The sequence below is a fragment of the Orycteropus afer genome, unplaced genomic scaffold (assembly GCF_000298275.1).
Source record: "Orycteropus afer afer isolate SDZICR_OR568_19922 unplaced genomic scaffold, OryAfe1.0 scaffold00182, whole genome shotgun sequence".
Classification (NCBI taxonomy): domain Eukaryota; kingdom Metazoa; phylum Chordata; class Mammalia; order Tubulidentata; family Orycteropodidae; genus Orycteropus; species Orycteropus afer.
Window position 1 is genome coordinate 3202248 of NW_006921769.1, and position 14431 is coordinate 3216678.

Consider the following 14431-nt stretch of genomic DNA (forward strand, 5'->3'; position numbering starts at 1 on the left):
ACGAGGCAGTGGTATAGCTTGTGTTAAGCTGTGGGGGTTAAAGGATATTGTGGAGTCAGACTGTCAAGGTTCATATTTTACTCTATACCTTTTTTTATTGTTGACCTTGAACAAGTATCTAGGCTTTCATTGTCTGTGAAGTTGGAATAATAATAGTAGCCATTTCATAGGACTTGTGGGAAGACTCAAATTTGCTAATACACGTAAAGTCCTCAAGATAGTGATTGGTGCACAGCTCGCCTCAGTCAATTCTCATTAATTTAATCTTACCTTTTTTTTTGCAAATGTATTTGGTAAATTAAATATTTGCAAAAATTTATCCTTTACGAATGACATTTTATAATAATATTGACTGCTTCTAGCACATTCCTAAATACTTTATATTTTCTTACTTATTCTTCCTAGAAACCCAATGAGGGAAGTAAATTTGTTTTTTAAGAGAGTTTTAGTAGTTAGCCAAATATTACTGAGCTAGTAAGGAGAGAATAATTTGTATGAATTACAACCCTGTTGCCGCTGAGTCCATGCCAACTCATAGTGACCCCATGGGATAGAGTAGAACTGCCCCGTAGGGTTTCCAAGGCTGTAATTCTTATGGAAGCACTGCCACATTTCTTCCACTCAGTGCCTGGTGTGTTTGAACTGCAAAAGGCTGGCAGTTGAGTGCTTAAGCACTGTACCAGCAGGGCTTCTGTATGAAATATAGAAAGCAATACTGTAAGTCATACAAGTGAGGGGTTTTATCAGTGGTTACTTCAAAAACTTTAACTGCTTAAATAACAGCCACCAAACCAAACCAAACCTAATTCATTATTAGCACTTTGGCTAAGAAAACCAAAAATACCCCAAACCTGTTGCTATCTAGTTCATGCTAACAGCAAATGTGAAACGACCAACCCACAGTGACAGATGGCCTGCTTAAAAAATCAAGCAAGTTCTCCCATAATTCATTTCCTTGTGGATTTTGAGGGAATAAATAGAACATGAGGAAAAATTAAGTAATTTACATAAAATGACATTTGGTGCTTTACGTTAAAAAAAAAAGGCCTGTAGAAAAGGTGTGTACCAGAGAGTTACAGGCTTTGTCAACAAGAACAGATTCATTAGAGTGCATTAAAATGGCTAATGAAATCATTATGTATGAATATTAACAAATAGAATACATTAGTTTTATAAGATGTGTTTATAAGCTATGCTACAACTGATGATTGTTTTTGTTAAACAATGAAATTAATTTGGTGAAAGATCCTGTGTGGAAGGCCAAATTGATCTACAGTTTGCTCCTGTGCTCCCCAATCTTTACTATATTCATCAGTAAACTAGATGATTACATGGATACTTGGCTTTTTATATTTTCGTATAGAACTAAATAAAAGAATAGTAGCAAATTGTACTTTAGACTATAGATTGTGATTTCAAAGTTAGATATAAAATAGATTTCACTAAGAAAAAGGTGGGAGTTTTAGGCCTTATCAGTACAGATTGACTTTACAAATAATAGAGACAATGTAGAAATAAGAGAAAAGAGATACTGGATCATTGTATAAACACTTGGTCATAAATCAGCAGTACTCCTTGAATTTGAAAAAAAAAAAAATTTTACAAGGGTAAATATAACTACCACAGCAATAAATACTCATAGGACTTTTTTCCTTTCTTGCCAGGTTCCATCAGATAATTTATTTAGCCTGGATACCAGTCTTGATTTAATTTCACCATGAAATACCCTAATTGGTATACATGTTAATAGTATCTTTATTAGAGGTAGTAGTAGAAAACTGGAAGTGGAAGGGACCTTAAATGAAGATGATCTAGTCTTCCCATTTTCCTCTCGCTTCTCTGGCTTTTTTTAAAAATGTTTTATTACAACAACTTTCAAGCATATTCAAAAATAGAACAGTACAGTGAGCCTTATGTAGATGCACTACCTCCTCCTCACTGAATTATTTTAGAGCAAAATCTAGACATACTTTATCTGTAACTACTTTAGTGTGTACCTTTAAAAGATAAAGAATCTTAAAAAACACCCAAAATACCTTCACCACACCAAAAAATAATGACAGTTCTTAAGTGTTATCAAATATCCAGTCAATATTCACATTTCTCTGATTGTGTCATAATTAAAAAAAAAAAAAAAACAACTGGATTGTTTGAATTAGGATCCAGACAAATGTATAGATTATGTTTGATTGACACATTTCTTAAATCTCTTTTCATCTATTAGTCTTTTCCTCCTTTTTTTTTTTTTTAATTTTTTTTTTATTGTGATTTGGTTGAAAATTTACAGAGCAAATTCACTTTCCATACAGCAGTTCACATACACTTTATCTCATGACATTGACCACAATGCAACAGCCCCCCTCCCACTTCCTCCCGACAGTTGCCTCTTCCCTGTGTCCATCCCTCCATGCACTCCTGCCCCCTGAGCTGTCTCCCTGTGCAGCCCTACTTTCTCCCATGATTGTTCTCTCCAAGGAGTGTATTCTACCTCAGGTAAATGTTCAATTCCTATGCCTGTCTTTTGTTTGGCTGGAAGCCACAGGTGTGGGTTCAATTCCAGACCTGAAGAGCAGCTAGGGACCATAGTCTCAGTGGTTCCACCAGGCTCTATTGGACCAGCAAACCTGGTCCCCCCCCCCTTTTTTTTCTCCAAATGATTTTGAATTTTGTTTCACATTGTTCTCCCTCTCTATCCAGGATCTCCTACATAGATCCCCCTCCAAATGTTTGACAGTGGTAGCTGGGCACCATCTAGTTCTTCTGATCTCATAGTCATATAGGCTGCATATCGCATGGTGTACCAGTCGCTAGGACTAATTGTTTCCATGCATTTTTGGTTTTCTTCATTCTTCTTTGCTCTGGATGAGGAGAGACCCATCGTTGCATCTAGATGGCTTCTTGCAAGCTTTTAAGATCCCAGTCACTACTCACCAAAGTAGTTCCTCCTTTTTTTTTAATGCATTGTATTTTTTGTTTTTAATTGTTGTTGCATAAACCAGTTTCTGTAGAAGTTCCTACAGTTTAGTTTTTTAACTTATTTCTCTGTCCTTTCTGTTTGCAGTACTACTAGTAGTTAGATTGAGAGGCTTTATTAAGGTTTGGGATGTTGGCAAGAACACTCCAAAACTGGTGTTTTGTGTTTCCTATTGTATGACATCAGTAGTCATATAATGGCTCATTGTCTTTCTTTTATGTTAAGAATAATTAGTAGATTCCAGGCCTTTTTAGCTGACGTATTAATACTAAAGTTCTCCAACAGCTTTTTATCTTGATTTTACCAGCCATTAATGGTCTTTGGGTTAACCTTTTACATAATTAAGGAGTACAAAGTAGTGATATTCTAAGTCTATCCTTTTGCATTTACTAGCTGAAAATTTCTATAAAGAAGAATTTTATGTTAGTCAACTATTTTCTGTATGACTATTTGATCATATAGAAAAAGCAGGATAACTGATTAATTTTTCCCTTTATAATCTGACTAGTGAACTTTTGTATTAAAATTTTTTTTGAGTATCATTGCAAACTCAATGATTTAAAACATCTTTGATTTTTAAATACTATTGAAATTATTATTTTTTTGGTGAGCAAATTGCCCCATTTTTGGTACAGTGAGAACTCCTTCAAATTGCCTCCTATAGACTTATTGACATGATCCCAGGAGTCTTTGAATTTCCAGGCTCTTCTTGTACATTTTATGCTCCAGACCTGAAGTAGCCATTTTTCTAAGGATTGGCCAGATTTTAAAGTTCCCAGATAAAGACGTGAAATGGCTGTACTACAAGAGCTTGTTGGAAGACAGATCTTTAGATCAACACCCTCTCCTCTCTGCAGTGCTGCCTCTACAGGACTGAGGCACACCTAGCTGCGTTTCTGACAGCTCTTCCCTCCTCCCCTCATCCTTTCAGCAGGATATTTTTTTCCATAGCAGAAGCTGGTAAGTGCCACATACTCACTATCCCAGCTTACTTTGCTGATTGGGACAAAGAGATGTAGGGGAAAGATGTTCAATTTTTAAAAATGGGCATTTTTACTTTTGCCTTTAAAAAAATACTGTATTTAATTTTCCAAAACCTGTTTAAGACAGCTCTTCATTTTCCATACTCAGAGAGAGTGAAAGAAGTCTGAATGATGAAAAACTGGGTAGTTTATAAATTATCTGTTTCCCTAAAGGGTCTTTAGCAGCTATAGACTTATCTCCTTAATTATGTTTAGTTCTGAATAATATCTAATAATTATAATAATAGCATTCACTTTGCTCAGGAAATAGCCTTAGTACTTTCATGTACTAATCTTAGTACTTTCATGTGCTAAGATTAACATGTGTGGGGTAGCTATTATTATTCTATAATATTAAAAAAACAAACTCATTGCCATTGAATCGGATCTGACTCATAGCGACCCTTCCTTGGGTTTCCAAGACGGTATCACTACAGAAGTAGATTGCCCAATCTTCCTTCCAAGGAGTGGCTGGTGGGTTTGAACCTCCTTAGGCACTATGCCACCAGAATCCTATTCTATGATATAGAGGAGGAAATTGAAGGAAAGAGAGTTTATGTGACTTGCTAGTAAGTGGGGAGCAAGGATTCTAACTTACACACTCTGGTTCCAGAATAGTATTAAAATTGGGTTCCATTTCCAGAGTGTTAGAGTTTACTAACAGAGGGTGGAATGGGTTATAAATGTATTTTTAGGTGGATTTAAAATTTATGATACTTCATTAGCATATTTTATAGTTTCTGCTGAAAATTAGTACATTTGTTTCATGTTGCTACAATCAAATGTAGGATCTTTTAGCTATCTAAAATTACAAATGGCTCAATAATATATTGGTTTGATTTTTTTAATAATAATATTGCATGGGAAATAAACTAAAAAGCGTCATTTATGAGACAATTTCGGTAATGCCCATAATGCAGATGAAAATGCTCCAAACTACTTCTTATCAATAGAATTTACAGCGTTCGGGCAAGTTGACATGGATAGAGGAAGCTAATAATATTTTATATTTTGAAATATGTATTGTCTGTTTGAAAGGCACCCTGGTGGCACAGTGGTTAAAGTGCTTGGCCGCTGCTAACCAAACAGTTGGCGTTCCATCGAACCCACAAGATGCTCTGTGGAGAAAGATATTGCAGTCTGCTTCTGTAAAAGATTTACAGCCTACTGTGCCCTTGGGGTTGCCAAGAGTCAGAATTAACTCAGATACAGGGGGTTTGGTTTTTGGTGGTTTCACCCTCTATTTGTGAAGATACTGATTGACCACATTAAGCATTAGGCATATTGTTGAGACTTACAGTGGTGAAATGGGTACACAAACAGGCCCAGACTTTTCTCCCAATCCTTTCAAGGCCTTGTGTGCCAGGTGATTACTACAGTCTGCTAAAGTTGATTCCAAAGATAAAACCAACCTTATAGGATTGCATGGAAGGTAAGATGATACCTTGCCCCCTGCCTCCTTCTCCTTTCCAATATCTTCTTCAGAAAAAGATATTTATTTGAATTCTTAGAAAATATCTGTGAGACACTGTCAATGACTTTATATGAGTGTAAACGACAGTTCAAGAAGGCACATCTTGAAAATTCAATTAATACTAGTTTTGCATGCACATGGAAGCCTTCTGATAGAATCTATTAAAAAGAGGCTATGGCATTTCACATAGACTTATGAATTTTTTGGGGGGGCATATTTTTATAATTAGAATTGGTGGTGTTATAAACAAGACTTATAACTATGACTTTAAAAGCACTCTTAAGTACTTCTCAAACTACCAGGTTGTTGTTATTTTATTAAAATTTTCTCTTTGTTGCAAACTGTAAAATACAATAAAAATGAATTATTAGAAAAACATTTTAAAAGAAAGGCCTACAAGTAAAAGGCCATAATTCAACCTACAAAATTATTCTTCTTAATTGCTATGAAAGTTTCTAAAGCATTCTCTCAGTTTTTGTTAACAGGTTATAGTGTGATGCCGGCCATCAGCCACTCTGCGTGGCACTCCTGGAAGTGGTTATGTTCTAGAAGTTACAAATACAATATAGAGGATAGCTGAAAAAATTGTCTCTCCTAGTTTTATGAAAATTGTATCAGTGGGGAGAGAATGGTCCAAATGCAATGAGCTACCTGTTTTGTAAGTAAAGTTTTATTGGCACAGAGCTATACTCATTCATTTATATAATGTCTCCAGCAAAGTTGAATAGTTGGGACAAAGACCATTGGGCATGAAAAGCCTAAAGTATTTTATTATCAGGTTCTTCGCAGAAGAGTTTGTTAGTGCCTGTTTAGATTTTAAAGATGACAGCGAAGAATGACAGCTGCTTATGTTTTGCTTGTTTCCTCTTTTTTCTTTACTATATTTTCTTTGTTTAAATGCATTAGACATATTGTTGCTTAACTTTTTTCCTGTAGTCACTGATGTACCTCAAATAAATTTGAAGATAAGTGAAGAAAATGAATGTATCAGGAAAGATCAAATAAAGAAGAAAAAAAAGCGTAAAGATTATCAGCCCAACTATTTTCTGTCCATTCCAGTCACCAACAAAGAGGTACTTCAAGTTTTTTTTTACTATAAAGTTTTAGTGTAAATTATATTTAAGGTTCACCAAATGCTTGTAAGTTCACTAGTTCTCCATTTCTGAGAATCTTGGATGGCATATTAGCTGACTATGCAGGGATTATTCCTATTTAAAGAATATTGTTAGTTGCCCTTACATAGACTCAGAATTACGGTGATCTTTTCTACAATAGAATGAAACATTGCTCGGACCTGTGTCATCCTCACAATCACCAGCATATTTGAATCCCTCTTGTGGCTACTGTTGTGCCATTCCGTCTCACCGAAGGTCTCTCATGCCCTCCTCTACTATTTCGCTAACCATGAAGTCCTCCTCTAGTAATTGATTGCTCTGGATAACATGTCCAGAGCAAGAGAGTCATGCGTTCTGTTGGTGATCTGTAAGATTTTCACTGGCAGATTTTTGGAAGTAGCTCACTAGGCCTTCTTTCCTAGTCTGTTTTAGTCTGGAAGCTCTCCTGAACCCTGTCCATCATAGGTGACCCTGCTGGTGTTTATAATACGAGGTGACATAACTTCCAATATCATAGCAACATACAAGCCACTACAGCATGGCAAACTGACAGATGAGTGGTAGATTGAAACAATAGGAATATGCTTGAACAGTGATTTTGAAAATAATCTTATTCTGCAATAATATTTCAAACATAATTTTGCAAAAGCCAGTTGAAAAAATGTTTCCAGGTGATGTGTCAAGGTTCTGTTCACTACGTACAAGTAACCTTCAGTAGCAGAGAACAGTGACTGGGTAAGAAAAGAGGATTCTGAAGTCTCTACTGTGAAAGTACACTTTTTTTTTTTTTTGCTGCTCAGTCCTGTTGATGGTAGTGATTATATAGCAATTCAATTTCTTTAAAAATTACTTATTATTGTACCATTTTAATATTGTATGACACACTTGCCAGAAATCTACTAAAAATCTGGAAAATTAATGTGCTATGAAAAGTAGAGAAGAAACAGAACAGCTAATTGGTCCACACTGAGAAACCTTTATGTGTGGTTGAGGAGGAAAGCTGCAGTAGTGAATTGAAACTACTAGAGCAATGAGGTAGGAATTACAATGCCTCAGGAAAGAACATTCTCCTAGAAGAGTGACTGTTTTTACATCTTGGCCCAATTTAAGAGACAGATCTGAATTTCTTTTTGATTATGCATTACCATGTCTTTTACCTGGCACAGTCTTACTTAGATTACTTCTCCCCTTTTTAATTAGAATGTCTTCAGTTTGGGGTTTCCTCAAAAATTTAACATAGATTTACCATATGACCCGGCAATTCCACTCCTAGGTATATACCCAACAGACCTGAAAGCAGGGACTCAAACAGGTAATTGTACATCAGTGCTCATTGTACCACTAGTCACATAGCTAAAAGGTGAGAACAAGCCAAGCGTCCAACAATAGGTATAAAATGTTGTATGTTATTTTGCCATAACATACTACGTGATACATACTGTGGTGCTGATGAACTTTAACAGCATTGTGCTGAGTGAAATAAGTTAGACCAAAAGAACAAATACTGTGTGATCGCATTTATATGAAACATCTAGAATAGGCAGATGCATAGGGACAAAAGTGTATTTAGTGGTTGCCAGGAGCTGAGGGAAGGGAAATGGGGAGTTAAAGTGTTAGTTTCTGTTTGGGGTGATGAAAAAAATGTAGAAATGTAGGGTGGTGATGGTTACACAACATAGTGAATGGAATTAATGTCTCTGAACTGCACACTTAATCATGGTTAAAATGGCACAGAAGGGCAGTGAATGCACAGGGAGACAGCTGAGGGGCCAGAGTGCATGAGAAGAAAGGACACAGGGAAGAGGAAATTAGGGGAAGGAAGTGGAAAGAGAGCTGTTACATTGTGAGAAAATTGCAGTCAATGTCATGAGACAAAATGTGTATGAACTGCTGTATGGAAAATGAATTTGCTCTGTAAACTTTCACCCAAATCACAATAATAATAATAATAAAGATTATAGGAGTGACACATGTAATCTGAATAACAAAAAAGAAAAAATGGTTAAAATGGCAATTTATTATTATATATATATGATATAAAAAACCAAACTCATTGCTGTTGAGTTGGATCCGACTCATAGCAACCCCTTCTTGGGTTTCTGAGGCAGTATCTCTACGGAAGTAGATTGCCCAGTCTTCCTTCCAAGGAGTGGCTGGTGGGTTTGAACCCCCAGCCTTCTGGTTAGCAGTCAAATGACTTCAGCACTATACCACCAGCACTCCCATATATATATATATGTGTGTGTGTGTGTGTGTATATATATATGTGTGTGTGTGTGTGTGTGTATATATATATATATATGAAGTCCCATATATATATATATGAAATCTGCAATTAAAAAATATATAACTAATGGCAAAAAAAAAAAAAAAACTAATGGAAGAAATAAATTCTGTTGGGGACATTCTAGGAAATACCTAATCTGTAAGTAAGAGACAATTTAGCTGAGGAGAGAAGATACATAAAAAAAGAGAAATTACCTCATAATACAGCAGTTTAGAATTTAATGTCACAAAGAATTGTATTCTGGCTTTACTGTACGTATTTGATTCTTTTGGTGTGTTAAAGGTAAAATAGTCCATAAAAGTGCTTATGTGATGCAAAGTTTAATGTACTTAATAATTACATATTAAAATATTTACCAGTTACTGGTGTAGGTTTTCTTTGAGGTTTAGAATCACGTGTGCAAAAAGGGCAAGGAGGCCACATGTTCTGACCTCCTCTAATTCCACAAGAGGAAGACAGGGTTACCAGCAGTAACCCAAGGCCTATTCCTGCCAGGCCAGACATGCTGCCTCCCTCCAGCCCTTTCACCAACCGTTCCTCCCAGAGCACCCACCACCTCTCTCCTGGGTTCGATAATTTGCTGCAGTGGCCACACAGAACTCACAGATTACAAGGTTTATTAGGGAAGCACCACAGGCTACAATTCAAGCTCAGGAAAAATGCTCAGTCTCTCTCCCAGCCCACTGTCCCTCAGCCAACAGTCTCTCACAGTCTCTTTCCCAGCAGTGCTGGTCCCTCGGTGTCTCACTCAGCAATGCGTGTCTCTTGCGTCTCTTTCCCAGCAGCACGTGTCTCTTTCAGGGGCGTGTGTCTCTTTCGGCAGCATGTCTTCCTCAACCAGTAGTCAGAGAGCATTCTGCCTCTAGGAGGCCTCCTTTTGAGCCTGGCAGGGTGGTCAAACTAGCAAATCATAGCATCAGAACTCTAAGCACCTGAGAGAGAGTGGGCACCTCCCAGAACATTGTTTTGTGCCACTACCAACAGAAATACTCCAGGTGGGCGACTTTAGCAATCAGGATCTCCTCAGTTGCTCATAGAAAATCCCACCTTGGAGTTTACAAAGACTTACGGGTAGAAAAGCCACACTAAGTAATTTACTACACTGCAACGTGTACATACAGAAAGTGGAAGGGCAGCAAGTGAGAGGATGGCACTGCTTTAGTAAGTGGTCCCCTGGAGGCCAGGTCCTAAGAAAATGAATGTTAAGTGGATGAAGAGACTTCCCTCAGGACACATAATTTGTAATTGGAAGAGATTCCAGGTTCTTTATTTTGATTTTTTGCTTAGAGATTTTCCCAGCACAGAGTCTCTCAACGTGGATGTTTGATAAGCACTTCTATATATTGTTTTAATTAGGCCATTCATTTTATGTTTCTTCCTTCACACTACTATTCTTTGCTTCCATACCTGCCCCCCAACTCCCAACCTATCCTTGTTCTGGCTTCTCAGCTGTTCTAGTGACGATTGGTGGGCTGATGTGGTGGTGGGATAAGGCAGGTGGGGAAAGGGATGGGGCAGGAAGAGGATAGAGAAATTCTTTTCTTCCACCACTTAGTTCTGGTTGATTTGGGCCACAAGGGTGATTGGAAGGAGATGACAAAGTACTGTCTGCAGCTCCAGGTTTCACCCTCCAAGCAGCTGCTGTAGCCTGTTCCTGGTTCTCAGCTTCTGCGAGGGTGTGTAGAGAGTGAAAAGGGGACAGGCTTTAGAATCCCACAGACCTTGTTAGATGTCAGCTGGGTAACAGACTTCACTGCGGTCAGGTTGCCTGTGTTCTGTGAGTTTCAGTTTCTTTGGGTATAAAATGGAAATGATAACGCCTACCTCTGATGATTATTTTTTAAACCCAAATCTGGACATGCCACCTACCTCCTTATATATTTCTGTATTTTCCCATTGATAGTAGGATAAAGACAAACCCTTTACCATGTTCTGTAAGGTTCTGCATAGTGTGGCCTTCTCCACCTCAGTCAGCCTTCTGTCTCCGTTGCTCTATCTGCTTGAGTTTCCCTGGACTTTCCTGAACTTGCCATATTCCCTCTGCTCTAGGGAAAACCTTTTCTGGCTGGAAATATTCTTTCTTCTCTTGGTTTTGTTAATGCCAGAGTCTCAGCTCAAACCTCTCTGCCTGTGACCACTCTAACTAGGTTAAGTCTACTTACCCACCAGCTAAAGGCATTCATAGATTCCTTTTGTCATTTGCCATAGTTTCAACTTGACCTTAGTCTGTCTTCACAAGGCTTTTAGCTCATTCCCAACACTTTGAGCAGTGCATGGCTGAAAATAAAAAAACTCAGTGCCACCAAGTCGATTCTGACTCATAGTGATCCCCCTGTTGGGTTTCTAAGGCTGTAAATCTTCACAGAAGCATACTGCCTCATCTTCTGCTGAGTATCTGGTGGGTTTGAACCATGGACCTTTTAGTTAGCAGCCAAATACCTTAACCATCACACCACCAGAGTTCCTTTGACTGAAAATAGTCACAAAAAATGCTGACATTTCAGGGGTAAAGATGTGTTTCTGGCATACTAACTTAACCACTGAAACATTTAATAATAATAAGTACAGTGTTACAAATACTAGTTTCATAACAGAGATTCAACAGCAGTTATTTGTTTTGAGGGGGATATGGTCACTTGTAATAGTGTGGAATGTAGGTTTCAAGTGACCTTGAAACAAGATAATGTAGTCTTTCCCTCTCAAGAGACTTATTTGTAAATAAGAGAAAACTACGTACAGATGTGGGAAGGAGATATAACAATTGGGCAAGAGTAGGAGATAAATTTTCCATGAGTATGAGCACCTTTTTTTGTTGTTTTTAAGCACCTAATGTTAATTTTCTTTTTAAAGTACATATGAGCTTTTGTGAAGGCCTGGGAAAAAAAGTACCATTTATAACATTGTTTCAATGGGAGACTGTATTCCAAGTTCCAATTAAGTGGCCTGCAAACAAACTTTTGGAAGCTTGCACATTCACAATGAGTTGCTCTACTTTTGGCCTCTATTTGTTGGCATCTAGTTTTAAAGAACTGAGTATTCCCACTTCCATGAGTCTTTGGTTTTTAAACACATTACTACAAGCTAAGGATTCTTTTATTAATGGAAAATCATGATTTCATATTTCTATAAAATAGAAATTGAAAATGAATTAGAATGACTACATACAAAATCTTAATTATAAGTATGTATTTCTCTATTACCTATAATTGGGAGCTCTGGTGGCGTAGTGCCTGAGGCATTTGACTGCTAACCAGAAGGCTGGCGGTTCAGACCCACTAGCTGCTCCTCAGAGGGAAGATTGGGCCATCTACTTCAGTAGAGATACTGCCTCGGAAACCCAAGGAGGGGTTGCTAGGAGTCAGATCCGACTCGGCAGTGAGGTTTTTTTTTTTTTTGGTTTATTACTTATAATTACACAATGGCTTCAAAATAAAGAAAAAAAAAATTTGATGGCTTCTAAATCCCGAATGTCTCTTAAATGGCTAGAATTGTTTAATTATTAATTCTAGCTGGATTTACCCATATATTGGCCTTATGTGCTTTCTTATGAGGGGTAATAAGTGTAAGGTAGAACAACACTGGAAAATGCAAGGGCTGATTGAATTGAGGAGAGTATTAATTTTTTGTTAAGATTATTTTTTATCTTAATGGAATTTTTTTTTTTTTTACCCCGGAGTTTTAAAGGGCATTTGTCACATTTATTTCTATATTTTATCATTTTGTAACATGAAATTATTGGTCTTAGGAAAATATGGAAGTAGATTTGTGCATTCTGGAAAACAGACTAGTAAAAATATTTGATACCATCATGTACATGATAAGCACTTGGTAGTACTGAAAAAAAATTCTCCTGCTATTTGTGGTTGATTTTTTTACTTTTACTCCAGTAATTGCAATATCATAAGTTTCTCAAGTTCTTTTCATGATTGTGGACAAGTAATAAAAATAAGAGTTCAACTTTGAGAAAAAGTTAAGGCATCGGATTGATGTGAAAATTCCCATAAATCTTAATGGGGAAGGAAATTTGGAACAGTCTATGTGAAAGTTCAGAGAAATTCCAAAGCTAATGTCAATAGATGAGGTCAAAGTGTACTAGAATGTAACTCCCTTCCCTCATTCAGGAGCACACTAACTTGAAGACATTTTCTTTGAACTCTTATATGCTTTGAATCAGAAAGCTTAAAAGATATAAAAATGAATTTTCTAATCGGATTATTTTTAGGCGGAAAGAATATGTCTCAGCAGTGATTCTCATCAGATGGTGTCCGCCTTTATTATTTGAACTCAGATAATTCAATGAATGAAATCTTTAAGAGTCTAATAAAGCTTTTAGTTTGAAAAGTTTCTTCAATGTCCTATTTAAGTATGACTCTGTAGTACCAGGTTTTACAAACTTGCGTCATGCAGTAGTGCCAACAGCAAGGATTGTGGTGACAGACAAGCATCAGTAGTTTTATAGATTTTAAACACTGACTATAAAAATTAGCTTCCTTGGCCTTTAATGACATTGGTGCTTTTCTTATTTTTCTTTTCTTTTACCTTTTAAAAATGTTATTAGGGAAAAAAAGCATTTTAAAAATATTTTTTAAAGATGATATCAAGGACTATATAAATTAATCTGGAACATCAAAGCATAGTTAGAAACATAATACTTGATTAGATTAGCTTTTGCATTTTTATTGGTTTGTGGTTAATCTTGTATTATAAGCAGGGCTTTGAACCTGCTGAAAATGGTTCAGTCATGGCCAGCGGAAACAAGGGCAGCTTATGTGTAGCATAGCAACCAAATCTCTTATGTGTTGGATTTTGACCTGAATAGGAAATAGGTAGCAGTGCCCTGTTCAAAGATGGCAGCTGACTACTCCACTTTGAATGTGTGGTGTGTCGTGTTTGGCCGCCAACTTTGAGCCAATCTCAGCATCTTGCCTTGGGAAATATTATTATTTTAACTGACCTTGCATCATTTTCTACAAGTAAAACATTGTTTGCAGTGTGAATGTCTTCTAGATTGCAATAAATAGAGAAATACTGAGGTTATTTTGGATGATATGGATTTAATGTAAAGATACACTGAAGTCAGATCCTAGAACAGCATCTCATGGTTTGCACAATTACATTCCATAGATAACAGAAACATTGTTCAGCATAAAACAGCTACTCTGCTATTAGAATAGTCCTCTATGCTCATGATTCAGTTTTTTCTTAACCTCTGCTTCTATTGCTAGATCCCTTTCTTTTTCTCTTTTACTAATTCTGTGGCCTAAAACCCCAAAAACCAAACCCACTGCTGTTGAGTTGATCCTGAGTCACAGTGACCCTGTAGGATAGAGTAGAACTGCCCCACAGGGTCTCCAGGTCTGTATGTAAATATTTATCCCACATCTTTATCCCAAAATGATGATATGTTCGAACTGCTGACCTTTTGATTAGCAGCTAAGAACTTCAACCACTGCACCACCAGGGCTTCTGAGGGCTTCTACTGCCTGTTGGTTTCTGTGTACTTTTCCCCCTCTGGGTATTGCTCAGTTCTCTCTGTCATACTCAGATTACTCAAGAAAG

The 14431-nt window shown here is 37.0% G+C and overlaps 1 protein-coding gene across 1 annotated transcript in view; it reads left to right on the plus strand.

The window, feature by feature from the left end:
• The window catches only part of AKAP7 (A-kinase anchoring protein 7), a 225485-nt gene that overhangs the window by 30706 nt on the left and 180348 nt on the right, over positions 1 to 14431 (plus strand). The window contains exon 2 of the mRNA XM_007947389.2: positions 6407 to 6543. Coding sequence (XP_007945580.1) covers positions 6407 to 6543 — 137 coding nt within the window. The remainder of the gene's footprint in view (positions 1 to 6406; positions 6544 to 14431) is intronic.